We start from the raw sequence: 27,942 nt of genomic DNA, 5'->3' as shown, positions 1-27,942 counted from the left end.
TTTATTAAATAAATACCATTAAAATTATTTGTTTTACCCTTTAATAAAAAAATAAAATTTAATTCCTTTAATAAAAAAAGTGGTGATTAAATACCTCTAAATATTATCATCCTTTTATTAATATAAAATAATATATTATAAATAGTTCATATTAAGGGTAATTTCTCTTTTTAATGGAGAGACATGTCAAGTTATTCCTATGGAATGTCTAGGAATAAAAATATTATTTCAAAGAGATATGCAAACAATTATAGTTGTATTTAGACCAGTTATATTGCCAAAGTGGAGGGGTAATGTTATTTATTTAAGTTTATAAAGTAAGTTTTTCATTCCAAATTATGCCCATGAAAATGTAAATTATGAGATTATGATTAGTGGATCTGATAGATTCAACACTAATTGATACATAAAATATGGAGTTTTGGCTAAGTTTAGTTAAGATAACACCGGTCTTATGAGCATTTTGCATAATTGGAAGGAGCAACTCCCAACATGTCATTCATTTTCTGTTATTAAGCAGGAAACAAATCATTGCAGGTTCAGTCCATGGATGATGGTGCTGGATTGCATGCTCTTCCTCTCGCTGGTGTTCTCTGTTTCAGGTCCAGTTTTTTTGCTGCTCTGTCATGCTGCTTGCTTCCTGTATTTCCAGTGGAATCTCTGCTCCTGGAAGCTGGTTTTCTTGTAACAGCATGTTGTTTCTTCCATTCTGCTCAGTTGCAGAGTTCCTTCTGCACGTGCCCAGCAATCTGCCTAGTTTTCTGGTTGGAGAATATGCCTGGATCTCTGCTGCAAGGTTCCTCTCCTAGATTGGAGCTGCTCTTCACGTTCTCCTGCTGTTGTAAAACTGCTTCAGAATTGCAATCTGCCCATGTTCAGCTTCTCCAGATCGCCCTCCAGCTTGCTGCAGTGCCTTCCTGGTGCAACTTGCTGCTCCTCCTGGTCTGCTCTTGTTTTCAGGCTTGAGTTCTTTACTTCTCCAGAATTGCTTTCTGCCCTTGTTCTCCAGCATGCTGCAGTGCCTTCCTGGCGCATTTGCTGTTCTCCTCCTGGTCTGGTGCAGTGTCTTGCTGTTGTTTTCAGGCTTGAGATCTTTCTTCTTGCCTTTGGTCCCTGCTTGCCTTGTGGTTTCTGACTTCCCCTTCGCCTAGGCTTCTCTATCTTTTTGGCTGTTCAAGATTGTTGTTTTTGTTTTGTTCGTTCTCTTGGCAAATTGGCCTGTATTTTCTCTTGTATAGATAGTCTGGGTTAGTCATTTTGTCCTGTCCAGGTTGGGTCTGGTTTGGTTTGTTTTGCTTTTCTGTCCTTTTCGGTGAGATGAGCTTTGGATATTCCCGAATCTTTCTTCTTGTCCTGTTGTTTCTTTGTTAATATACTTTTTATTTTTAAAAAAAAATGAAAACATACTAATATTTTTTATATGAATTTTTAATGAACTTTCTTCAGCTTTCAATTTGGATATATGGAACTTGCAAACCTCTCATCTAAGATCAATGGTGTGTATGACTCATCTTTGCAAGGTAATTTCTAGAGGACTTACACAGATAGCACAATATTATACTCTAACAACAGTTAGTCTTTAGTTCAAACTAGCTGTTTTAAGATCAATGCCAACATTAATGTCAGAGCCTTATACATACAAAATTATCCTTTGATTTGACGATAAAAGATGCTTGATTAAAGTAAAGACAACCAAAATAAACCGCAAGATTAGTAAAGTTAGACCTTGCAGAAGTAAATTTATGATACTACAACTTTCATCTTTCCCAAATCTTTTACAACTTTCCCATATCACAAGTTTATTTGTTACCTTAACTGAAACTGAAAAAGAGAGAACAAAGAGGAAATAATTTGTGTATTTTCCGTCAACCATAACGACTGCATACTAAAAGGCACGCCTGTCTTACAATAGGTCGCAAAATGCTCACAGTTTCTACCCAAAAGATCGTAGTCACCTAAATTATTACCATAAAGTAAACCATAGGCCAAGTCGGTAGCTTCATCCAATGACTTCACAGAACAACCATGCTTCTTCACATGCCAACTAACAGAACTGCATTTACAGTAAAAAAACATAGAGTGAGTGGCCATCCAGGAAGCAATCCACACAGGTTATCACAATCCCACCCCCAATACTGTTTTGACAACATTTATGACAATAGGGACATCCAGCTATAGATACAAATGATGATGAGCATTTATAGTCCACATATTGTGTTGTATTTCTAGTTTCCCATAAATCAACTATAATCTTGCAAATGTAAGCCTTTGACAAATTTTAGAGTTTCATAAAACTAACAGTTGTAAGTGCAAAGGTAAACTTAACGGTTATGTTCTTAATCTTCTGAGCATACTAGTAGTAATAGCTGGGCACCCCCGTGGCATTTATAATTACACGGTAGAACGAGTCTCTTTGAGAACATAAGCGTTCACCTGTTTTACAATAAGATGCAAAATCCTCGCAATTGTTAGATACAAAATTGTACGCACCGAAATCTTTTTCTCCTTGGAGAAACTCAGTGGCAATTCTGATAACTTCATCAGGCGAGTTGCAAGGGATGTTATATACAAAGATATGTAAATTTTTGCCATTGAGGAAGCAGTCAAGGCAAGTTTTGACTATTCCACTTCTGCCATCGTAGCCACATTTGGGACATGAATCACATGAACCTGATTTCTTTTTAATTCCAGCTGCCATAAGATGAATCACCATGTCGTCGCCCACATATATTCCTACAATTATAGAAGAAAAAAAGAATATGTAAGAACTAGAACAAAGGTATTATAAAATATTATAATAGTGAATGGAAACTTGCCGTGATGGTAGTAGAGAATCCACGCCCTATTAGTAAAAATATGATCACCCGGTTTGAGATTAGATGGAGTGCTTGTTTTTTGTCCCATCTAATTTTCTGGTTTAGTATAAGCTAGCTACTTGATAGGTGACAATGCAAGCATTTGCCAATCAGGTGGATATATATACATATAGTTCAAGGTTTAGAGGCAAAAGATGTTATTAGGTAGGGAAATTGATGGAGCAAAAGCTAAAGCATAAATAGTCCAACATTTTTCCCGGATATTAAATTTTTTGGCATAAAAAGTAGGCGTATACACAAAGTATAATACATTTGGTTGCTTAAACATTTATACCACAATAGCTGATGAGCTCCAAAAATACCTATACGTTATTGTTAGATGCATGACTTCTCGACTTTGTCAATTGTTTATTTGTAACCCAACTTTTATAGCTGACAGTCTAAAACTCAAACATGGATCGTTGAGGGCAAGTGAGTGATTCTTTCTGATTGTTGGCATGATTTATAGATTGTTGATGATGGATGCATTATTGTGTTAGATTTAAGGTTTGAGAATGAAAATGAGACTTTATTTTTTGGTTTTGATTTGGTTTAAAGTTTGAGAATAAAAATTAGGCAAAAACAGATTGGCAAGGTCTCCAACCCCAAGGCTTGGAGACCTTGCCAACCCTAGCTTGAAGATACGGGTAGTTTTGGTATTATGTTATTTTTGTAAAATAACAGCAAAATTTTCAATTTCCTACTATTCCCCTTGACAAACAGTACTGGATACTGCAGGAATATGTTGCTATTACATATATGAATTATTACAGAAAAACTTTAGGGAATTGCTTTATGTAAATGATCCTTTTGGAATATATATGTTGGATATGATTAGCTACTCTTGAAAATGTGCTACATGTTAGTGCTTGCATAACATGCTTATGTAATTGAATTTTTACATTTGATTCAAACTAATTGGAAATCTGCAGGAAGCATGACACTATATATGTTTAAAACAATAATGGTTTTTAGATAGATACCTTGAATAGCAGCTGGCTTCATTAAGTTATATATATCCAGATCGAATTCTCTGATTGTTTGGTCAACTACTTGATCATTTTTGTAAGTTGGAACTGAAAGAAGTTACAGCAATAACTTCCCGTTTAATAGAATGGCCGGGGATTGTAATAAAATAGTATTTACAGAAGCCTTTTCCTTTGGAGAAGAAGATCAATAGCAACCTTGACAAATGCAGATACGCAAAAAGAACAATACTTAGCATATAGAGAATCCAGAAAAGTTGGAAAAATGGAACAAAACTGTTAGTTTGTCAAGGAATTCGAATAATCGTTTTATATAAATGGCTAGACTAAAAATGTAAAGAAGTCACTTTGAATTAATGCTATACAAAAATAAATTACATTTATATGATAATTGATGTACCATAAATTTGTTGGCCCAGCTTGCAAGCACAGTTTCTGGTTAGCAAAATTTAATTTTAATTTAATGTCATAAAAGTATAATAAATTAATTAACAGTGCACCGACATTACAGTCACAAAAAAGACTCAAACGTTGCTGAAGCTGAGTCCTGAAATTCTAGATTTTATCCTCCATAGTAAAAAGAAAATTATGACTAAAGGGATCTTTTCTATTCATTTTCCATCACTTTTCTCATCAGTACTTTGACAATTTTTAAGACCAATTAATACATATCTTGTTGATATATTTTTTAGAGAACTCAGACCTTAACTTGTGAAAGTTGTTTCAGAAAGGCAAATATCAAACATTGCTCTCCGGTCTTCTGGTTGGCTGTATAGATATACCATAAATTTGTTGGGCCAAATTGCAGCAGGCACAGTTCTGGTTAGCTATCAAATCAAAAATAATTTAGGTACGTACCTTCTCAACGAAGAAAATTTAATTTTAATTTGATGTTCATAACAGGATACTAAATTGTTTAACACTGCACCGACATTACAGTCACTGAAGCTGAGTCCTGAAATTATGGATTTTATCCTCCAAAGCAAAAAGAAAAAGGCCAAAAGACTTATTCCCACCCACGACATAGTGTAACTTAGAACTCTTGTTCGTCGACTTTTGAAAATCTAAATTTTCATTCATAAGTTAATTTTTATTAAAATTTTTAATTAAAATTTAAAGTAAAATTATTATTTTAATAATAATATTAAAAAATATATAATTAATTAAAATTTTCTCTTAAATTTTAAAAATTAACAATTTTATTCTTACTTAAAGCTTTCAAAGTTTGAAAAGTAACATCTACTCTCTCCAATTGAGAGTTTTCTTTCTTCATTCTCCAACCATCGACAACAATACTTTTAACCCTAAGCCATAGAAGAAACTTCAACTATCTCCCGCTTAGCTGGGGTGTCATCCAGATAATGTCTTTGTCAGCCAAACGAGTTTAGTCTCCAGGATTGATGAGGTGGCATGTGCTCCATTTGAGGACTTGCCATTTGCATCTGGTTGAATAAAATACTAAGTTAGCATTCCATTACACTATGCCTGATAAAAGGGTATTATTATTCAGCGAAGTCCACTTACATGTGTTTCAAATAAAGGAATAAGACTGCGGGCGATCAACTAAAGCTTCCTGAGATGAGATGCAATTAGTTCTATTGCTTTTTGTACACCAGTTGCATCTCCTACTACTTCGACAACCCAATCATCTTGGAGAGCAAAGACTGGTAGGTCTTCCCCAGAAATTGATTACAACAAGTTTATACATGAAAAAATAAATCAAGGAATCAGCAGGGCATAAAGCGAAAAAAGAGTGATTTTGCTCAAACAATATGATCTCTGTGGTTGTGAAAGAAAGAATGCACAAGAAACCAAGCACATACAATTTACAACTAGTAAGTGCATGTACGGCAAGTGAGAAATAAAACTCGTACACTTCTCAACATGAAAAAAAATAGAATTTTGCTATACAATCCAGCCAACTGAAATTTGACTCAATTCAATAGGTTACAATTAGCCATGAAAATTAGTTACATCAGAACTAGTAAATTCCACAGCCAAATTCCAAATATACATTTCAGGACACCACAAACAACAGCAGCTGCCTGAGTATGGACCAATAATTAAGCAATGCACTTTACAGAAAATTTGACACAGGATATGTGTATGCAGATTGTTCTTAAGAAATACTAATCACAGCAAATGGAAAATAAAGACATTGTGTAGCGCAAGAAGATGACAATACATAGAAGAAAGAATGAGAAATACTAACGAAACAAAAGTCAGAAAATACCTGCTCCAAGAACTCTGAATATACAGCTAGATGCTCCTTGGATAGGTTTAACAGTTCCTCCTTGTTCAACAATCAAACTTCCTGCTTTGAGAAGTTGGGACTAGCAGCCTAGTTGAGACCTTGCCTCCTGGTGGTGGATGAGAAGAATCACCCTCCAAACCATCAACAATGCGCTTGAGAACCCTCAAAAGGCCATCCATAGCAGGAGGAAGAGAAGAATCAGGTTTTCATGAGTGACAGAGTATGATAAGCATAAGAGTGAACTACCACGCTTACAACTATATCCATACAAACCGACATACATCAAGAACGTCAAAGCACACATGGGTTGGCTGATAAATTCTTAGCTTACAGGAAAAATGATAAACATTCAAAAGAAAAAGAACAAACATATCACACATTTTTTGTATCTGAAATTACAAAGAGAACATCAAGAATTAAATACGAAACAATCTTTCTGCAGTGCATCCAGTACCAGAAAGCAAGTAGCAAACAATCAGGATGCTCAGACAACAACAGAATGGCAACAGAAACTGGTTTGCTAACTTCCAGTTCGCCTTTATTTAACTCCTAGCCAGCTCAATATCATGACTAATGATCCAAGGGACCTTTCTCTATACTGAATTTTGTGAGCTTCACTCCTAATAATTTCCAATCCTAGGTTCCAATACAAAGTAAGAGCCAATATTTTGTTTTGCAAAGCTATATTTTTTTCTGCAGTCCAGTTAGTTTGAAAATACAATGTCCAGGCTCTAGGGGAAGCTTGAAGTGTGATAAGAACACAGAGTTTGGCAACTTCAACAAGTTCTCTGTATTTTCACTTGAAAAATAAGACCTTGATGCGACCTCCAGAACAATTAGTATCAATTTCTCTCATAGAAAATTGACTTAATAACCTAATAATGGCCACTTATGCTCTAGTTTACACACCAAACTGATAATTATAACATTATGAATTGAACACAAAAAGAACACGTATGACACACAAGAAAATTCCATGTATGTATTCCGCTATAAGTAGTTAATTTACTTCTGGTAATTTTAAGGCTTAACCATCCGAATCATACCTATGCAATCTCTGAAATGAATTTTTGAATTAACAAATATTTTACGTGTCATTTTAGAGCTTATTTTTTAGCACGATCCATTGTGGTTTTTAAAATCTGTGGCAAAACATCAATCATCCAGGTTCTGAAGTTACCAGAAGTAAATTAATTATATTTTCCCCGGTCATCTTTACCAGGGAAAATAAACAATTCTGTACTTTACGGATTGCTTGTCCAGGTTCTGAAGTTATCAGAGAGAAAGCAGTGCTTCTTGGTACGGTTGTTCATATTTACTCAGATAAACTTTTCAGCACTTTGTAAGCTCAATGCTGATCCCTGCAATCTGGATCTTTGGTCCTTCAAATTTGGAATCTAACTTTGATTTGTTACCTTAAAATTGGCGAACGAAACCTGCACAGATTTATGTTTGTTATTACAAGGATTGCTTGTCCTCTCCAGTGATTATATTTTTTTAAGAATTAAGGTAGTTTCTGAGAATGGATTTTATTTTGAGACTGAAATATTCTCCACTCATCTTTCTTGTTCTAAAGGTAATATCCAATGTTTATATAGCAATAGAATTATATTTCTTCAAAAATATTATCCATCTTAACATCTTAAAGAGGAAGAAATTTACTAGAAACTAGTTCACGTAACTGTGGTCCTTGCTAGAAAAACAAAATTTCTTCTTGATGAAAGGCTTTTACTGTAACATCCAAGATTAATATTCCACTTACTCTCTTTTCCTTAAATTCTGCACTAGAGACTACAAAGTGTCTTGAAATTTTTGCTTGGTTCAGGAATGCTGTAGCTTTGGCAATGTGGTGTACATGGTGGTATAATCCTTCATTTCTACTCTTGTAATGACATTATCTATAATGAAGATAATTAACGATTAATATATAACATTTTAGTTAGTTCTAAACAGTTCAATAGATCCTATAAAATTTCAAAAACTTCCTTCTAATCATATCCATGAGTTCATTTCCACATGACAGAATTGTCAATGCATAATATACTCTATGCACATAAAGCAACTTTTCAGTCAATTTCAAGACACAAAGTAAATATAGCCAATCAAACTCAAATGCGTTTCGGGTAATATTTGAAGGGAAAAAGAAAAGTTCAGAAATCTCTTTCTGGAATCTTGTGATTGCTTCAGATACTATAAAATTTCAAAAACCTGGACGTCTCCAGCCAATATCTTCTGGCCGATTTGTGTGACAAATCCAATCATTTTGATAGGATTTTCAATGATTTTCACTTCGGGAAACCATTAGAGAGAGAGAGGAGATGTCATCGAAGTGAATCATTAAGAAGAACGATCATAAAAAAAAAGAATAAATTTTTGGGATGTAAGTATAATATTTTGAACTTTAAGAAAACGATTGTTAACTATAAAGTATGAAAATTCTAAGAAGTCTAAATAGTGAGGATGAAAAAGTAATTTTTTAAAATTAAGTTAGAGAAAAATTTTTAGTTTTTAAAACTAAGGTGAAAAATAAGAATAAATTATTATTTTTTAAAATAAAATCTTAAAATAAAGATTTTATTCTTAATAATAATAACAAAATTTAATTGTGAATGTTTGAGTTTTTTAAAGTTAATAGATAAGGATTTAAGAAACGCATAATCTTTAGGTGGGAATAAGTCCTTTGGTCCAATATAAAAAGTATATTAATGTAAAAAAATTTTGATTTAATGCAAATGATTTTCTTTTACAGGTTTATCACTCATTTAACTTCTCTTAAAAGACGGAAAATGTTATTTGGTAAAAGTTCAGCTGACAAGCAGCCATTGGCCCTGCATTTAATTAGACAATCCCTAAGATTAAATTAACCTTGTAACGACACGGATGAACGATTCTCTTTGAGAACATAAACGCTGACCTGTTTTACAATAGGATGCAAAATCCTCGCAATTGTTAGATACAAACTTGTATGTACCAAAATCTCGCACCTGTTTTACAATAGGATGCAAAATCCTCGCAATTGTTAGATACAAAGTTGTATGTACCAAAATCTCTTTCTCCCTGGAGAAACTCAGTAGCGATCTTGATAACTTCATCGGGCGACTTACAAGGGATACCATATTCAAAGATATACAAATTTTTGCCATCAAGGAAACAGTCAAGGCAAGTTTTCACTACTCCATTTCCTCTGCCATTGTAGCCACATTTGGTACATGAACCACATTTACTGTTTTTCTTTTTAATTCCAGCTGCCATAAGATGAATCACCAAGTCGTCGCCCACATATATTCCTATATAATTACAGAAGAAGAATAGAAATGTAAGAACTAGAGTAAAGTTATGATTGAATATTATAGCAGTGAATGAAAACTTGCCATGATGGTAGTAGAGATCCCCCGCCCTGTTAGTAAAAATATGGTCACCCGGTTTGAGCATAGATCGAGTGCTTTGCTTTTGTCCCATTTAATTTTTTGGTTTAATTCAAGCATTTGCCAGTCAGGTGGATATATATAGATTTAGATCATGGTTTAGTGGCAAAAGATCTTTATTGGGTAGGGAAATTGATAGAGCAAAAGCTAAAAGCATAAATAGTCCTACATTATTCCGCTTGATAAACAGTAGAGGATACTGAAGGAATATATTGCTATTATATATATGAATGGTCACATGTTAGTGCTTGCATCAGATGCTTGTGTAATTGAATTTTTACATTTAAATCAAAGTAATTGGAAATCTGCAGGAGGCACGATCCTATGTTAAAAACAATAATGGTGAACTAATATCATTTATGGGAATTAAGACTTGATAATTTTATAAGGTGGAACTGAAAGAAGTTACAGCAATAACTTCATTTATGTATAAATGATGGCTTGCTTCCCATTTAACAGAACGGCTGGGGATTGTAATACAATACTATTTTCCGAAGCCTTGGAGAAGATCAATACATAGCAACCTTGGCAAATGCGGAAAGACAAAAAGAATAATATTTTAGTGGATAGAGAATCCAGAGAAGTTGGAACGAAACTGTTAGTTTGTCAAGGAATTCGAATAATCGTTTTATATGAATGGTTAGAGTAGAAATGTTGAGGAATCACTTTGCATTAAAGCTATACAAGAATAAATTACATTGTTGACTTGAGCAAGCTTCATAAGTTGGTAATGCCTACAATCAAAAGGCATAAAGATCCTTTCAGTGTTAGCTTATCCATCAAGGGAAGGTTAAAATTAGTACAAAGTTTGCTATTTTTTTAGTAAAAATATCTCTGTTACAGACAGTCAGTCTAATTACTTTCTTTTATGGTTTACTTCGAGTAAGAAAGGAGAAGTCAGGTTTTGTTGAATCATCAGTCTCTTAATAATAGCCAATTATAGAACTTACATAGTATTGGAAAGCCATGGCTTCCTGTCCAAGTAATGCAAATTCTTTTCGAAATTATTATAATATGTGAAAGAGAAAAAACACTGTCAATTTCTATAAAAGAAAGAATAAGAAACATGATTGAAAAGAAGGGAAAAAGAGGGTAGAATTGATTGAATGCAGGATAGAAAGGTGGAAGCCAATATCTTGTGAAGGGCCTGGCAAGATTGTATTTGGTTAGCAAATTGAAGTAACTTTTTATATTATTCTCAGAAAAGATAACAAGCACTTCTTCTTAAAAGAAAAAAAAAAACTGTTAGACAAAGGTTCAAGATTCCTCAATTATATTTAGGGTGTCCCCATATGATTGGTTGTGGGGTAGGGTGCTAAAGTTCTCTGTTATTAAAGATGTCACTGTAATTACAGTCACTATGAGAAGAGGAATTTGGGGACTCTTATCACTGAAGTCATACATTTGAGAAACTAGAGCAAACTGACAAAATCCACAGTGGACTGCAACTAAACAAAAAATTTCCAGAATAAAAATTATACCAAGTAATCAAGTCCAGTTGAATAGATTGTGAGTGTGACCCATACTAAACATTTATATATTGATTTTCAGCTTAAGTTTTTTCAATAGGGATATGTGGAACTTGACAAGTATAAAGATAATCGATAGAGCCCGTGATAACAACACAAGTCAGAAATAACAAACTTATGATGCTAAGATTTTTCAGATTCCCCGCATTTCTTACAATCTTCCCATATCACAAGTTCATTAACAAAAACGGAAATGCAAAGAAAAAGGTAGTTAATTTTTTTCTTTGCCATCAACCACAATGACTGAAAACTCAGCCATAAACTGAGGATTCGTCTCTTGGACCACAAACACAAGAGGATGATTTGTATCCTTATCCTCTAATAGTACCCAGAAGGAGGAAAAAAAGGCGACTGGCTAGTCCCTCCGCCTTCAACCATAAAGACTGCATACTAAATGACTCGCCTGTCTTGCAGTAAGTAGCAAAATGCTCACAGTTTCTATTCAGAAGATGGTACCCATCAGAATTAATCTTCCTATAAAATTCGGCATAGGCCAGATCGACAACTTCATCCGGTGACTTTACAGAAATATCATGCTTCTCTAGAAAACTACTGACTTTACTGCATTCATAGTCAATAACATAAAGTGAGTGCCCATCAAGGAAGCAATCCACACATGTAATCACAATTCCACCGCAGAAAATGCCTTGACAAGCTTTCTGAGAACATGGCCACCGAGGTGTCGATACAAATGATGATGAGCTTCTGAATTTCCCCGTTCCTCTTATAGGTCCACTCAGGTGAATAACCCTACCGTGCCCAACATATATGCCTGTCAAATGTAGAGGATTTTATTAGCAATATTATATAATAATAATCCAACAAAAAGAGAAGAATTGAACTAACCATGATGATAGAACAGGCCATTCAACCTTTCACTACAAATGTGATCACCCTTTTTCAGCAACTCCTTGATAGTTTCCTTGCGTGCTTCTTTATCCATTTCCATTTCTTTCAACAGCACTTCTGCATTCCAGAATTCAGGGTGAAAACTGATTATTACTGATTGTAATAATTTATAGATACGTAGCACATAGTTTTTATAGAAAATTGTGCAATGAATCAAGAGACTAAAAAATATTACACGAACGTTTAGTATTCTAACGTGGATTCGTTGGAAAACTAAACGCTCTGTGTAATATTTATCCATTTAAAACATGTCACAAGATTAAATCGGTCAATTTTTTAAAATCTAAAATCTCAATTACGAAAATTTTTTAGTGTTAAGAATAAAATTATTATTTTAATATTAATATTAAAAAAAATATATAATTCATTTATCAATTTCTCCTCTAATCATTAATAATCTCCCATCTCAACCTTAAATTGTTGATAAAACTCCGGCCATCTCTCTCTAAACCAGGGCCTCAGCTTTATGACACAATAAACCGCTTCCTCTTTATAAGCAGCATATCAACTTATTCCTATGGACTGTCAGAGAGATAAATTGATGGGAGAATGAATATTTCCCATCTAACAATGCCCAAACGATAAGTACACATTATTAAAGTTTGAAAAATAAAATATTCTCATCTTTTGTCCTTTTTTTTTTCCGTTATTTTTAATTTTAACAGATGTTTAGGTAATTTTCTTTATTTGATTTTATATATGATGAACTAAATGACAATATTTATTCCTTTTGGATAACTTTAAAAATTTTGACAGATCAAAAATTCAAATTATTGTCATATAAGGCTGAAAATGTTATTTCAACAAAGTTCAGGATACAAGCAGTCATTGGCCCTACATTTAATTAGAAAATCCTTCAGATTAAACGTACACGGATGAATGAATCTCTTTGAGAACATAAGCGTTTCCCTGTTTTATAGTAGGATGCAAAATCTTCGTAATTGTTAGATACAAAATTATATGCACCAAAATCACTTTATCCTCGGAGAAACTCAGTGGCAATCTTGAAAACCTCATCAGACGATTTACAAGGGATGTTATATTCAAAGATATGTATATTTTCACCATCGAGGAAACAGTCAAGGCAAGTTTTGACTATTCCACTTCTACCACCGTAGTCACATTTGGGACATAAATCAGTGAACCCTTTTTCTTTTTAATTCCAACTGCCATAAGATGAATCACCATGTTGTCGCCCACATATATTCCTACAATTACAGAAGAAAAATAGAATATTTACTGCTTATTGTTTGTGCCATTTAATTTTCTTGTTTAGTATAAGCTAGCCACTTGACAGTTGACAATGCAAGCATTTCCCAATCAGGTAGATATATATGTATAGATTTAGATCATGGTTTAGTGGCAAAAGATCTTTATTGGGTAGGAAATTGATGGAGCCAAAGCTAAAAGCATAAATAGTCCAACATTATTCCCCTTGATAAACAGTACTGGATACTGCAGCAATATGTTGCTATTACACATATGAATGGTTACAGAAAAACTCTAAGGTATTGCTTTATGTAAATGATCCTTATGGAATATATATGTTCGATATGTTTAGCTACTCTTCAAAATGTGCTACATGTTAGTGCTTGCATCAGATGCTTATGTAATTGAATTTTAACATTTGATTCAAAGTAAATGGAAACCTGCAGGAAGCAGGACACTATATATGTTTACAACAATAATGGTTTTTAGATATATATCTTGAATAACAGCTGGTTTCATTAAGTTATATATATCCAGATCGAATTCTCTGAATGTGTGGTCAACTACTTGATCATTCTAATAAGTTGGAACTGAAAAAACTTACAGCAGTAACTTCATTTATGTATAAATGATGGCTTGCTTCCAGTTTTAACAGAACAGCCCGGGATTGCAATAAAATAGTATTTACAGAAGCCTTTTCCTTCGGAGAAGATCAATAGCAACCTTGACAAATGCAGATACACAAAAAGAATAATAATTTAGCATATAGAGAATCCAGAAAAGTTGGAAAAATGGAACGAAACTGTTAGTTTGTCAAGGAATTCGAATAATCGTTTTATATGAATGGCTAGACTGAAAATGTTGAGGAAATACTTTGTACTGATGCTATACAAGAATAAATTACATTGTTGACTTGAGGAATCTTCATACGTTGGTAAAGCCTGCGATCAAAAGGCATAAAGATGCCTTGAATGTTAGCTTATCCATCAAGGGAAGGTTATATATCTTCCATCTCTTAAGAATAATAAATATTCAAACTGATAAAATCAATTAAGAGACTAATGGACCTCGTTACTTTTCTCTTCTCATTTGTCATTCATTTACGGTACATGCAGTTTCGCCAAATAATGATGATTTATAAGTGTTATTTTTTGTAGTAAAAACATATCTTTTATATTTATATATATATATATATATATAGTCAATATAACGACTTTCTTTTATGATTTACTTTGAATAGGAAAGGAAAAGTGGGGCTTTATTCAATCAAACGATTGAGGAGTTTTCGTTTACAAGCAGTGAACCCCAAGTTCCCAGGAGAACTAAGGATACTGGACACAAACTAGGAGAGCATCTCACAGGTCCAGTTACATGCGTGCAAATTGATTTATTTGATGTAGTTAAACAGAGAAACTCTTAGTATTCATTCTTCGTTCAACCCTTCACGATGTTCCAAGGTGACGGGGCTCTCCTTTGTTTTTAGCACTTGCCTTGCATATTCGAGCAGACCAAGTGCACCAATGCATCCTGCCTGGGTAATTTTTATAACTGCAGCCTTAATTTCCTTAGATGACTTTTTGCCTGTTTTACAGAAGGTCGCAAAGTGCTCACAGTTGTTAGACAAAACATTGTAGTCACCAAAGGACCTTATTTCTTGGAAAAATTCCATGGCAGTCTTCACAACCTCATAGGGTGGCTTGCAGTCACCCCAATAATTTATATATAATGAATGACGATCAAGAAAGCAATCCACGCATGTACGGACGATCCCATAGTGTAAGCGTGGTGTGTGCCCGCATCTTTTACATGGGACAGAAGAGTTGCTTTGCTTTGCAGGCGCTAGGAAATGAATGACAATGCCGTCCCCCACATATATTCCTGTTATAATAAACATAACAAATAGTATAATGACTAGCTGTTCAAGCAGCTGTTAGACTTACTTAACGTTTGGTTTAAATAATTATTACGACAACAGATCATTTAAAAGATTAATTGGTATAAATGATTATTATATTTGATAAAATTTGATATATATAAATAATTATTATGTTTAATTAGAAATAATACAAAAATATTAATATATTATTTTACTAAAATACCCCTAAATATAATTATTCTAATATAATTTGAAAATAAAGTTATTCTTGCCTTAAAAAAATTAATAAATAAATAAATAATTATAATAAAATTAAGATTATTTTGATAACATTTTAATAACTAACGTAAAGATCTCATATCACCATTGATAATAATAAATTATTATAATATTTTATTATTTATAATATTTTATTATTAAAAAACTAAATAAGATATTATAAATAATAAAAAATAAATTATTAAAATAATATTTATTTATTGAGAACCAAATAACACCTTAATATATGAAAACTTACCGTGATGATGGTAGACATTCAGTTTCGCAATCACAATATCAATCTCAGCCCTATTACTGGAAATATGGTCACCCGGCTTGAGCTTTGATGGAGTGCTTTCATTTCGCCCCATTTAATTTTCTCTGGTTCAATCTGATCTACTTGATAATACAAACATTTGTAACCAGACTGGATATATATATATATATATAGATTTAGTAGCCAAAGATCTTTATTGTTCACCAGTACTGGATAGTGAAGGAATATATTGCTGTAACATATAGGAATATCTAGTTATAAATAAACTTACAAGGAATGGCTTTATCCTCGTGTAATTGTAAAAAATGTATATTCCATATGTTGAGCAATTCTTGAATATGTGCTATATGTTTGTGCTTTGCATCAGATGCTAATGAAATTAAAATTTCCCTTTTCAACATCTTTAAAAAAAATTGACTGATAAAAAATTGAAATTTTTAATTTTAAAGGACTGACAAATTATTTCATCAAAGTATAAGTAACATATATTCATTAGCCCTACATTTAATTAGACAATACTTAATGAATGAATCTCTTTGAGAACACAGACAATAACCTGTTTTACAATAGGATGTAAAATCTTCGCAGTTGTTAGATGCAAAGTTGTATGAATCAAAATCTCTTTTTCCTTGAAAAAACTCAATAGCAATCTTGATAATTTCATCAGGCAACTTACAAGGGCTACTATATTCAAAGACATGTAAATTTTGGCCATCAAGAAAACAGTCCAGGCAAGTTTTCACTATTCCATTTCCTTGGCCAGCGTAGCCACAGTTGGGGCATAAACCAGATGAACTCTTTTTCTTTTTAATTCCGGCTATCACAAGATGAATAACCATGTCGTCACCCATATATATTCCTATAATTACAAAAGAAAAATGGCAATGTAAGAACTAGAAAAAAATTATAATAAAATATTATAGCAGTGAATGAAAACTTGTCATGATAGTAGAAGATAATCCCTGGCGGTTCTGATCCATTAGTGAAAATTTGATCACCCGGTTTGAGAATAGATTGAATGCTGTGTTTTTGTCCCATTTGATTTTTCTGGTTTAATCTAATTTACTTGACAGTTAAAAATACAAGCATTTGCCAATCAGGATACACGCACACACACATAGGTTTTGATCATGGCTTACTGATGGGACTAATTTATAGATACATAGCATAGCATGGAGTTTGTATAGGAAATTGTGCATTAAATCAAGACTTCATCATATAATTCTCCTTCATTTGCACATTGGATGCATTTTTTCACAGGAATACGAAACGCTCATATGTAAAAATATGTATTAATATCGAAAGTATATTATGAGTAAATTATAGAATTAATACATATTCCTAGAATTGTTTCTTCTACGGGTTATAACATTAACTCAGTAAACCTCTTTCTCTAGAGGAGCGTTATGTCAAGTTATTCATATGGAATGTTTATCGAAACTGCAAAGAGATTCTTTCAAGAGATATCCAACCAAACAATTTATCTATAGCTATCTTTTGACGATTTGACTAGTTTTTTGTCCAAGTATCAGCCAGTTTCTTCAATGAGTCATTTTGTACAAATATTAAAAAAGTAGCTAAAAGACTTATTCCCACCCAAGGTTTGTTCAATCCCTAAACTAATACCTGCTAAATATTAAAAACTCAAATTCTCATTAATAAGTATAAGCTAGCCACTTGACAGTTGACAATGCAAGCATTTCCCAATCAGGTAGATATATATGTATAGATTTAGATCATGGTTTAGTGGCAAAAGATCTTTATTGGGTAGGAAATTGATGGAGCCAAAGCTAAAAGCATAAATAGTCCAACATTATTCCCCTTGATAAACAGTACTGGATACTGCAGCAATATGTTGCTATTACACATATGAATGGTTACAGAAAAACTCTAAGGAATTGCTTTATGTAAATGATCCTTATGGAATATATATGTTCGATATGTTTAGCTACTCTTCAAAATGTGCTACATGTTAGTGCTTGCATCAGATGCTTATGTAATTGAATTTTAACATTTGACTCAAAGTAAATGGAAACCTGCAGGAAGCAGGACACTATATTTGTTTACAACAATAATGGTTTTTAGATATATATCTTGAATAACAGCTAGTTTCATTAAGTTATATATATCCAGATCGAATTCTCTGAATGTGTGGTCAACTACTTGATCATTCTAATAAGTTGGAACTGAAAGAACTTACAGCAGTAACTTCATTTATGTATAAATGATGGCTTGCTTCCAGTTTTAACAGAACAGCCCGGGATTGCAATAAAACAGTATTTACAGAAGCCTTTTCCTTCGGAGAAGATCAACAGCAACCTTGACAAATGCAGATACACAAAAGGTATAATAACTTAGCATATAGAGAATCCAGAAAAGTTGGAAAAATGGAACGAAACTGTTAGTTTGTCAAGGAATTCGAATAATCGTTTTATATGAATGGTTAGAATAGAAATTTTGAGGAATCACTTTGCATTAAAGCTATACAAGAATAAATTACATTGTTGACTTGAGCAAGCTTCATAAGTTGGTAATGCATACAATCAAAAGGCATAAAGATCCTTTCAATGTTAGCTTATCCATCAAGGGAAGGTTAAAATTAGTACAAAGTTTGCTATTTTTTTAGTAAAAATATCTCTGTTACAGACAGTCAGTCTAATTACTTTCTTTTATGGTTTACTTCGAATAAGAAAGGAGAAGTCAGGTTTTGTTGAATCATCAGTCTCTTAATAATAGCCAATTATAGAACTTACATAGTATTGGAAAGCCATGGCTTCCTGTCCAAGTAATGCAAATTCTTTTCGAAATTATTATAATATGTGAAAGAGAAAAAACACTGTCAATTTCTATAAAAGAAAGAATAAGAAACATGATTGAAAAGAAGGGAAAAAGAGGGTAGAATTGATTGAATGCAGGATAGAAAGGTGGAAGCCAATATCTTGTGAAGGGCCTGGCAAGATTGTATTTGGTTAGCAAATTGAAGTAACTTTTTATATTATTCTCAGAAAAGATAACAAGCACTTCTTCTTAAAAGAAAAAAAAAAACTGTTAGACAAAGGTTCAAGATTCCTCAATTATATTTAGGGTGTCCCCATATGATTGGTTGTGGGGTAGGGTGCTAAAGTTCTCTGTTATTAAAGATGTCACTGTAATTACAGTCACTATGAGAAGAGGAATTTGAGGACTCTTATCACTGAAGTCATACATTTGAGAAACTAGAGCAAACTGACAAAATCCACAGTGGACTGCAACTAAACAAAAAATTTCCAGAATAAAAATTATACCAAGTAATCAAGTCCAGTTGAATAGATTGTGAGTGTGACCCATACTAAACATTTATATATTGATTTTCAGCTTAAGTTTTTTCAATAGGGATATGTGGAACTTGACAAGTATAAAGATAATCGATAGAGCCCGTGATAACAACACAAGTCAGAAATAACAAACTTATGATGCTAAGATTTTTCAGATTCCCCGCATTTCTTACAAGTTCATTAACAAAAACGGAAATGCAAAGAAAAAGGTAGTTAATTTTTTTCTTTGCCATCAACCACAATGACTGAAAACTCAGCCATAAACTGAGGATTCGTCTCTTGGACCACAAACACAAGAGGATGATTTGTATCCTTATCCTCTAATAGTACCCAGAAGGAGGAAAAAAAGGCGACTGGCTAGTCCCTCCGCCTTCAACCATAAAGACTGCATACTAAATGACTCGCCTGTCTTGCAGTAAGTAGCAAAATGCTCACAGTTTCTATTCAGAAGATGGTACCCATCAGAATTAATCTTCCTATAAAATTCGGCATAGGCCAGATCGACAACTTCATCCGGTGACTTTACAGAAATATCATGCTTCTCTAGAAAACTACTGACTTTACTGCATTCATAGTCAATAACATAAAGTGAGTGCCCATCAAGGAAGCAATCCACACATGTAATCACAATTCCACCGCAGAAAATGCCTTGACAAGCTTTCTGAGAACATGGCCACCGAGGTGTCGATACAAATGATGATGAGCTTCTGAATTTCCCCGTTCCTCTTATAGGTCCACTCAGGTGAATAACCCTACCGTGCCCAACATATATGCCTGTCAAATGTAGAGGATTTTATTAGCAATATTATATAATAATAATCCAACAAAAAGAGAAGAATTGAACTAACCATGATGATAGAACAGGCCATTCAACCTTTCACTACAAATGTGATCACCCTTTTTCAGCAACTCCTTGATAGTTTCCTTGCGTGCTTCTTTATCCATTTCCATTTCTTTCAACAGCACTTCTGCATTCCAGAATTCAGGGTGAAAACTGATTATTACTGATTGTAATAATTTATAGATACGTAGCACATAGTTTTTATAGAAAATTGTGCAATGAATCAAGAGACTAAAAAATATTACACGAATGTTTAGTATTCTAACGTGGATTCGTTGGAAAACTAAACGCTCTGTGTAATATTTATCCATTTAAAACAGGTCACAAGATTAAATCGGTCAATTTTTTAAAATCTAAAATCTCAATTACGAAAATTTTTTAGTGTTAAGAATAAAATTATTATTTTAATATTAATATTAAAAAATATATATAATTCATTTTATCAATTTCTCCTCTAATCATTAATAATCTCCCATCTCAACCTTAAATTGTTGATAAAACTCCACCCATCCCTCTCTAAACCAGGGCCTCAGCTTTATGACACAATAAACCGCTTCCTCTTTATAAGCAGCATATCAACTTATTCCTATGGACTGTCAGAGAGATAAATTGACGGGAGAATGAATATTTCCCATCTAACAATGCCCAAACGATAAGTACACATTATTAAAGTTTGAAAAATAAAATATTCTCATCTTTTGTCCTTTTTTTTTTCCGTTATTTTTAATTTTAACAGATGTTTAGGTAATTTTCTTTATTTGATTTTATATATGATGAACTAAAACCGTACTTTTCTCTTCAGTCTAAACATTTTGATTTATAGCAGATTGTTCTTTTATATTTTAAAAATTTTAGAAGATAAATTATTTTCTAGTTTCAGTGATGGTTGACAATATTTATTCCTTTTGGATAACTTTAAAAATTTTGACAGATCAAAAATTCAAATTATTGTCATATAAGGCTGAAAATGTTATTTCAACAAAGTTCAGGATACAACCAGTGATTGGACCGACGTTTAATTAGAAAATTCTTCAGATTAAACGTACACGGATGAATGAATCTCTTTGAGAACAAAAGCGTTTCCCTGTTTTACAGTAGGATGGAAAATCCTCGGATGAATGAATCTCTTTGAGAACATAAGTGTTGACCTGTTTTACAGTAGGATGCAAAATCTTCGTAATTGTTAGATATAAAATTGTATGCACCAAAATCACTTTATCCTCGGAGAAACTCAGTGACAATCTTGATAACCTCATCAGACGATTTACAAGGGATGTTTTATTCAAAGATATGTAAATTTTCACCATCGAGGAAACAGTCAAGGCAAGTTTTGACTATTCCACTTCTACCACCGTAGTCACATTTGGGACATCACCCTTTTTCTTTTTAATTCCAGCTGCCATAAGATGAATCACCATGTTGTCGCCCACATATATTCCCACAATTACAGAAGAAAAATAGAATATGTAAAACTTGCCGTGATGGTAGTAGAGAATCCCCGCCCTATTAGTAAAAATATGATCACCCGGTTTGAGCGTAGATCGACTGCTTATTGTTTGTGCCATTTAATTTTCTTGTTTAGTAAAAGCTAGCCACTTGACAGTTGACAATGCAAGCATTTCCCAATCAGGTAGATATATATGTATAGATTTAGATCATGGTTTAGTGGCAAAAGATCTTTATTGGGTAGGAAATTGATGGAGCCAAAGCTGAAAGCATAAATAGTCCAACATTATTCCCCTTGATAAACAGTACTGGATACTGCAGCAATATGTTGCTATTACACATATGAATGGTTACAGAAAAACTCTAAGGTATTGCTTTATGTAAATGATCCTTATGGAATATATATGTTCGATATGTTTAGCTACTCTTCAAAATGTGCTACATGTTAGTGCTTGCATCAGATGCTTATGTAATTGAATTTTAACATTTGATTCAAAGTAAATGGAAACCTGCAGGAAGCAGGACACTATATATGTTTACAACAATAATGGTTTTTAGATATATATCTTGAATAACAGCTGGTTTCATTAAGTTATATATATCCAGATCGAATTCTCTGAATGTGTGGTCAACTACTTGATCATTCTAATAAGTTGGAACTGAAAAAACTTACAGCAGTAACTTCATTTATGTATAAATGATGGCTTGCTTCCAGTTTTAACAGAACAGCCCGGGATTGCAATAAAATAGTATTTACAGAAGCCTTTTCCTTCGGAGAAGATCAATAGCAACCTTGACAAATGCAGATACACAAAAAGAATAATAATTTAGCATATAGAGAATCCAGAAAAGTTGGAAAAATGGAACGAAACTGTTAGTTTGTCAAGGAATTCGAATAATCGTTTTATATGAATGGCTAGACTGAAAATGTTGAGGAAATACTTTGTACTGATGCTATACAAGAATAAATTACATTGTTGACTTGAGGAATCTTCATACGTTGGTAAAGCCTGCGATCAAAAGGCATAAAGATGCCTTGAATGTTAGCTTATCCATCAAGGGAAGGTTATATATCTTCCATCTCTTAAGAATAATAAATATTCAAACTGATAAAATCAATTAAGAGACTAATGGACCTCGTTACTTTTCTCTTCTCATTTGTCATTCATTTACGGTACATGCAGTTTCGCCAAATAATGATGATTTATAAGTGTTATTTTTTGTAGTAAAAACATATCTTTTATATTTATATATATATATATATATATAGTCAATATAACGACTTTCTTTTATGATTTACTTTGAATAGGAAAGGAAAAGTGGGGCTTTATTCAATCAAACGATTGAGGAGTTTTCGTTTACAAGCAGTGAACCCCAAACTAGGAGAGCATCTCACAGGTCCAGTTACATGCGTGCAAATTGATTTATTTGATGTAGTTAAACAGAGAAACTCTTAGTATTCATTCTTCGTTCAACCCTTCACGCACGATGTTCCAAGGTGACGGGGCTCTCCTTTGTTTTTAGCACTTGCCTTGCATATTCGAGCAGACCAAGTGCACCAATGCATCCTGCCTGGGTAATTTTTATAACTGCAGCCTTAATTTCCTTAGATGACTTTTTGCCTGTTTTACAAAAGGTCGCAAAGTGCTCACAGTTGTTATTCAAAAGCTCATACTCACCAAAGGACCTTATTCCATCGCAAAATTCCATGGCAGTCTTCACAACCTCATAGGGTGGCTTGCAGTCACCCCAATAATTTATATATAATGAATGACCATCAAGAAAGCAATCCACGCATGTACGGACGATCCCATAGTGTAAGCGTGGTGTGTGCCCGCATCTTTTACATGGGACAGAAGAGTTGCTTTGCTTTGCAGGCGCTAGGAAATGAATGACAATGCCGTCCCCCACATATATTCCTGTTATAATAAACATAACAAATAGTATAATGACTAGCTGTTCAAGCAGCTGTTAGACTTACTTAACGTTTGGTTTAAATAATTATTATGACAACAGATCATTTAAAAGATTAATTGGTATAAATGATTATTATATTTGATAAAATTTGATATATATAAATAATTATTATGTTTAATTAAAAATAATACAAAAATATTAATATATTATTTTACTAAAATACCCCTAAATATAATTATTCTAATATAATTTGAAAATAAAGTTATTCTTGCCTTAAAAAAATTAATAAATAAATAAATAATTATAATAAAATTAAGATTATTTTGATAATATTTTAATAACTAACGTAAAGATCTCATATCACCATTGATAATAATAAATTATTGTAATATTTTATTATTTATAATATTTTATTATTAAAAAACTAAATAAGATACTATAAATAATAAAAAATAAATACTTAAAATAATATTTATTTATTGAGAACCAAATAACCCCTTAATATATGAAAACTTACCGTGATGATTGTAGACATTCAGTTTCGCAATCACAATATCAATCTCACCCTTATCACTGTAAATGTGATCACCCGGCTTGAGCTCTGATCGAGTGCTTTCATTTCGCCCCATTTAATTTTTTCTGGTTCAATCTGATCTACTTGATAATACAAACATTTGTAACCAGACTGGATATATATATATAGATAGATTTAGTAGCCAAAGATCTTTATTGTTCACCAGTACTGGATAGTGAAGGAATATATTGCTGTAACATATAGGAATATATAGTTATAAATAAACTTACAAGGAATGGCTTTATCCTCGTGTAATTGTAAAAAATGTATATTCCATATGTTGAGCAATTCTTGAATATGTGCTATATGTTTGTGCTTTGCATCAGATGCTAATGAAATTAAAATTTCCCTTTTCAACATCTTTAAAAAAAATTGACTGATAAAAAATTGAAATTTTTAATCTTAAAGGACTGACAAATTATTTCATCAAAGTATAAGTAACATATATTCATTAGCCCTACATTTAATTAGACAATACTTAATGAATGAATCTCTTTGAGAACACAGACAATAACCTGTTTTACAATAGGATGTAAAATCTTCGCAGTTGTTAGATGCAAAGTTGTATGAATCAAAATCTCTTTTTCCTTGAAAAAACTCAATAGCAATCTTGATAATTTCATCAGGCAACTTACAAGGGCTACTATATTCAAAGACATGTAAATTTTGGCCATCAAGAAAACAGTCCAGGCAAGTTTTCACTATTCCATTTCCTTGGCCAGCGTAGCCACAGTTGGGGCATAAACCAGATGAACTCTTTTTCTTTTTAATTCCGGCTATCACAAGATGAATAACCATGTCGTCACCCATATATATTCCTATAATTACAAAAGAAAAATGGCAATGTAAGAACTAGAAAAAAATTATAATAAAATATTATAGCAGTGAATGAAAACTTGTCATGATAGTAGAAGATAATCCCTGGCGGTTCTGATCCATTAGTGAAAATTTGATCACCCGGTTTGAGAATAGATTGAATGCTGTGTTTTTGTCCCATTTGATTTTTCTGGTTTAATCTAATTTACTTGACAGTTAAAAATACAAGCATTTGCCAATCAGGATACACGCACACACACATAGGTTTTGATCATGGCTTACTGATGGGACTAATTTATAGATACATAGCATAGCATGGAGTTTGTATAGGAAATTGTGCATTAAATCAAGACTTCATCATATAATTCTCCTTCATTTGCACATTGGATGCATTTTTTCACAGGAATACGAAACGCTCATATGTAAAAATATGTATTAATATCGAAAGTATATTATGAGTAAATTATAGAATTAATACATATTCCTAGAATTGTTTCTTCTACGGGTTATAACATTAACTCAGTAAACCTCTTTCTCTAGAGGAGCGTTATGTCAAGTTATTCATATGGAATGTTTATCGAAACTGCAAAGAGATTCTTTCAAGAGATATCCAACCAAACAATTTATCTATAGCTATCTTTTGACGATTTGACTAGTTTTTTGTCCAAGTATCAGCCAGTTTCTTCAATGAGTCATTTTGTACAAATATTAAAAAAGTAGCTAAAAGACTTATTCCCACCCAAGGTTTGTTCAATCCCTAAACTAATACCTGCTAAATATTAAAAACTCAAATTCTCATTAATAAGTATAAGCTAGCCACTTGACAGTTGACAATGCAAGCATTTCCCAATCAGGTAGATATATATGTATAGATTTAGATCATGGTTTAGTGGCAAAAGATCTTTATTGGGTAGGAAATTGATGGAGCCAAAGCTAAAAGCATAAATAGTCCAACATTATTCCCCTTGATAAACAGTACTGGATACTGCAGCAATATGTTGCTATTACACATATGAATGGTTACAGAAAAACTCTAAGGAATTGCTTTATGTAAATGATCCTTATGGAATATATATGTTCGATATGTTTAGCTACTCTTCAAAATGTGCTACATGTTAGTGCTTGCATCAGATGCTTATGTAATTGAATTTTAACATTTGACTCAAAGTAAATGGAAACCTGCAGGAAGCAGGACACTATATTTGTTTACAACAATAATGGTTTTTAGATATATATCTTGAATAACAGCTAGTTTCATTAAGTTATATATATCCAGATCGAATTCTCTGAATGTGTGGTCAACTACTTGATCATTCTAATAAGTTGGAACTGAAAGAACTTACAGCAGTAACTTCATTTATGTATAAATGATGGCTTGCTTCCAGTTTTAACAGAACAGCCCGGGATTGCAATAAAACAGTATTTACAGAAGCCTTTTCCTTCGGAGAAGATCAACAGCAACCTTGACAAATGCAGATACACAAAAGGTATAATAACTTAGCATATAGAGAATCCAGAAAAGTTGGAAAAATGGAACGAAACTGTTAGTTTGTCAAGGAATTCGAATAATCGTTTTATATGAATGGTTAGAATAGAAATTTTGAGGAATCACTTTGCATTAAAGCTATACAAGAATAAATTACATTGTTGACTTGAGCAAGCTTCATAAGTTGGTAATGCATACAATCAAAAGGCATAAAGATCCTTTCAATGTTAGCTTATCCATCAAGGGAAGGTTAAAATTAGTACAAAGTTTGCTATTTTTTTAGTAAAAATATCTCTGTTACAGACAGTCAGTCTAATTACTTTCTTTTATGGTTTACTTCGAATAAGAAAGGAGAAGTCAGGTTTTGTTGAATCATCAGTCTCTTAATAATAGCCAATTATAGAACTTACATAGTATTGGAAAGCCATGGCTTCCTGTCCAAGTAATGCAAATTCTTTTCGAAATTATTATAATATGTGAAAGAGAAAAAACACTGTCAATTTCTATAAAAGAAAGAATAAGAAACATGATTGAAAAGAAGGGAAAAAGAGGGTAGAATTGATTGAATGCAGGATAGAAAGGTGGAAGCCAATATCTTGTGAAGGGCCTGGCAAGATTGTATTTGGTTAGCAAATTGAAGTAACTTTTTATATTATTCTCAGAAAAGATAACAAGCACTTCTTCTTAAAAGAAAAAAAAAAACTGTTAGACAAAGGTTCAAGATTCCTCAATTATATTTAGGGTGTCCCCATATGATTGGTTGTGGGGTAGGGTGCTAAAGTTCTCTGTTATTAAAGATGTCACTGTAATTACAGTCACTATGAGAAGAGGAATTTGAGGACTCTTATCACTGAAGTCATACATTTGAGAAACTAGAGCAAACTGACAAAATCCACAGTGGACTGCAACTAAACAAAAAATTTCCAGAATAAAAATTATACCAAGTAATCAAGTCCAGTTGAATAGATTGTGAGTGTGACCCATACTAAACATTTATATATTGATTTTCAGCTTAAGTTTTTTCAATAGGGATATGTGGAACTTGACAAGTATAAAGATAATCGATAGAGCCCGTGATAACAACACAAGTCAGAAATAACAAACTTATGATGCTAAGATTTTTCAGATTCCCCGCATTTCTTACAAGTTCATTAACAAAAACGGAAATGCAAAGAAAAAGGTAGTTAATTTTTTTCTTTGCCATCAACCACAATGACTGAAAACTCAGCCATAAACTGAGGATTCGTCTCTTGGACCACAAACACAAGAGGATGATTTGTATCCTTATCCTCTAATAGTACCCAGAAGGAGGAAAAAAAGGCGACTGGCTAGTCCCTCCGCCTTCAACCATAAAGACTGCATACTAAATGACTCGCCTGTCTTGCAGTAAGTAGCAAAATGCTCACAGTTTCTATTCAGAAGATGGTACCCATCAGAATTAATCTTCCTATAAAATTCGGCATAGGCCAGATCGACAACTTCATCCGGTGACTTTACAGAAATATCATGCTTCTCTAGAAAACTACTGACTTTACTGCATTCATAGTCAATAACATAAAGTGAGTGCCCATCAAGGAAGCAATCCACACATGTAATCACAATTCCACCGCAGAAAATGCCTTGACAAGCTTTCTGAGAACATGGCCACCGAGGTGTCGATACAAATGATGATGAGCTTCTGAATTTCCCCGTTCCTCTTATAGGTCCACTCAGGTGAATAACCCTACCGTGCCCAACATATATGCCTGTCAAATGTAGAGGATTTTATTAGCAATATTATATAATAATAATCCAACAAAAAGAGAAGAATTGAACTAACCATGATGATAGAACAGGCCATTCAACCTTTCACTACAAATGTGATCACCCTTTTTCAGCAACTCCTTGATAGTTTCCTTGCGTGCTTCTTTATCCATTTCCATTTCTTTCAACAGCACTTCTGCATTCCAGAATTCAGGGTGAAAACTGAT

General features: G+C 32.9%; 7 protein-coding genes across 10 annotated transcripts; all 7 read right to left on the bottom strand.

Moving 5' to 3' along the window:
- Nucleotides 1-1,710: 1,710 nt before the first annotated feature.
- On the bottom strand, nt 1,711-4,182 carry LOC123205416 (protein LEAD-SENSITIVE 1-like). Of its 3 annotated transcripts, none has more exons than XM_044622366.1 (4): nt 3,839-4,182; nt 2,817-2,931; nt 2,434-2,733; nt 1,711-2,053 (listed from the first exon to the last, which is right to left on the bottom strand). In XM_044622366.1, the coding sequence occupies exons 2-4, from the start codon at nt 2,902-2,904 to the stop codon at nt 2,034-2,036; spliced, it is 408 nt and encodes a 135-aa protein (XP_044478301.1). In that variant the 5' UTR covers nt 2,905-2,931; nt 3,839-4,182; the 3' UTR covers nt 1,711-2,033. The 3 variants fall into 3 exon arrangements, 2 of the variants coding, with proteins under 2 accessions (XP_044478301.1, XP_044478308.1); XM_044622373.1 differs by having other exon boundaries at nt 2,491-2,733; XR_006499844.1 differs by lacking the exon at nt 2,817-2,931 and having other exon boundaries at nt 2,327-2,733.
- Nucleotides 4,183-8,904: 4,722 nt separating this feature from the next.
- LOC123205407 (protein LEAD-SENSITIVE 1-like) lies at nt 8,905-9,574 on the bottom strand. Its single transcript, XM_044622353.1, has 3 exons — nt 9,467-9,574; nt 9,080-9,382; nt 8,905-9,009 (listed from the first exon to the last, which is right to left on the bottom strand). The coding sequence occupies exons 1-3, from the start codon at nt 9,552-9,554 to the stop codon at nt 8,951-8,953; spliced, it is 450 nt and encodes a 149-aa protein (XP_044478288.1). The 5' UTR covers nt 9,555-9,574; the 3' UTR covers nt 8,905-8,950.
- A 1,604-nt stretch (nt 9,575-11,178) lies between these two features.
- Nucleotides 11,179-12,046, bottom strand: LOC123197418 (protein LEAD-SENSITIVE 1-like). Its single transcript, XM_044611726.1, has 2 exons — nt 11,896-12,046; nt 11,179-11,821 (listed from the first exon to the last, which is right to left on the bottom strand). The coding sequence occupies exons 1-2, from the start codon at nt 11,996-11,998 to the stop codon at nt 11,361-11,363; spliced, it is 564 nt and encodes a 187-aa protein (XP_044467661.1). The 5' UTR covers nt 11,999-12,046; the 3' UTR covers nt 11,179-11,360.
- Nucleotides 12,047-14,406: 2,360 nt separating this feature from the next.
- On the bottom strand, nt 14,407-15,725 carry LOC123205915 (protein LEAD-SENSITIVE 1-like). Its single transcript, XM_044622989.1, has 2 exons — nt 15,561-15,725; nt 14,407-15,045 (listed from the first exon to the last, which is right to left on the bottom strand). The coding sequence occupies exons 1-2, from the start codon at nt 15,670-15,672 to the stop codon at nt 14,591-14,593; spliced, it is 567 nt and encodes a 188-aa protein (XP_044478924.1). The 5' UTR covers nt 15,673-15,725; the 3' UTR covers nt 14,407-14,590.
- On the bottom strand, nt 14,407-23,815 carry LOC123205941 (protein LEAD-SENSITIVE 1-like). 2 transcript variants are annotated; one of them, XR_006499921.1, is made up of 3 exons: nt 23,614-23,815; nt 22,571-23,098; nt 14,407-14,521 (listed from the first exon to the last, which is right to left on the bottom strand). XR_006499921.1 is itself a non-coding variant. In XM_044623020.1 (2 exons), exons 1-2 carry the CDS (start codon nt 23,723-23,725, stop codon nt 22,659-22,661), a joined length of 552 nt encoding a protein of 183 aa, XP_044478955.1. In that variant the 5' UTR covers nt 23,726-23,815; the 3' UTR covers nt 22,486-22,658. The 2 variants fall into 2 exon arrangements, 1 of the variants encoding a protein (XP_044478955.1); XM_044623020.1 differs by lacking the exon at nt 14,407-14,521 and having other exon boundaries at nt 22,486-23,098.
- LOC123205932 (protein LEAD-SENSITIVE 1-like) lies at nt 19,116-19,891 on the bottom strand. Its single transcript, XM_044623011.1, has 2 exons — nt 19,741-19,891; nt 19,116-19,666 (listed from the first exon to the last, which is right to left on the bottom strand). The coding sequence occupies exons 1-2, from the start codon at nt 19,841-19,843 to the stop codon at nt 19,206-19,208; spliced, it is 564 nt and encodes a 187-aa protein (XP_044478946.1). The 5' UTR covers nt 19,844-19,891; the 3' UTR covers nt 19,116-19,205.
- Nucleotides 23,816-27,166: 3,351 nt separating the features above from the next.
- LOC123205920 (protein LEAD-SENSITIVE 1-like) lies at nt 27,167-27,942 on the bottom strand. Its single transcript, XM_044623001.1, has 2 exons — nt 27,792-27,942; nt 27,167-27,717 (listed from the first exon to the last, which is right to left on the bottom strand). The coding sequence occupies exons 1-2, from the start codon at nt 27,892-27,894 to the stop codon at nt 27,257-27,259; spliced, it is 564 nt and encodes a 187-aa protein (XP_044478936.1). The 5' UTR covers nt 27,895-27,942; the 3' UTR covers nt 27,167-27,256.

This window comes from Mangifera indica, chromosome 2, assembly GCF_011075055.1.
Source record: "Mangifera indica cultivar Alphonso chromosome 2, CATAS_Mindica_2.1, whole genome shotgun sequence".
In the NCBI taxonomy this organism is placed as follows: domain Eukaryota; kingdom Viridiplantae; phylum Streptophyta; class Magnoliopsida; order Sapindales; family Anacardiaceae; genus Mangifera; species Mangifera indica.
Note: the sequence above shows the minus strand (reverse complement) of the source record. Positions and strands in the feature narration are given on the sequence as shown.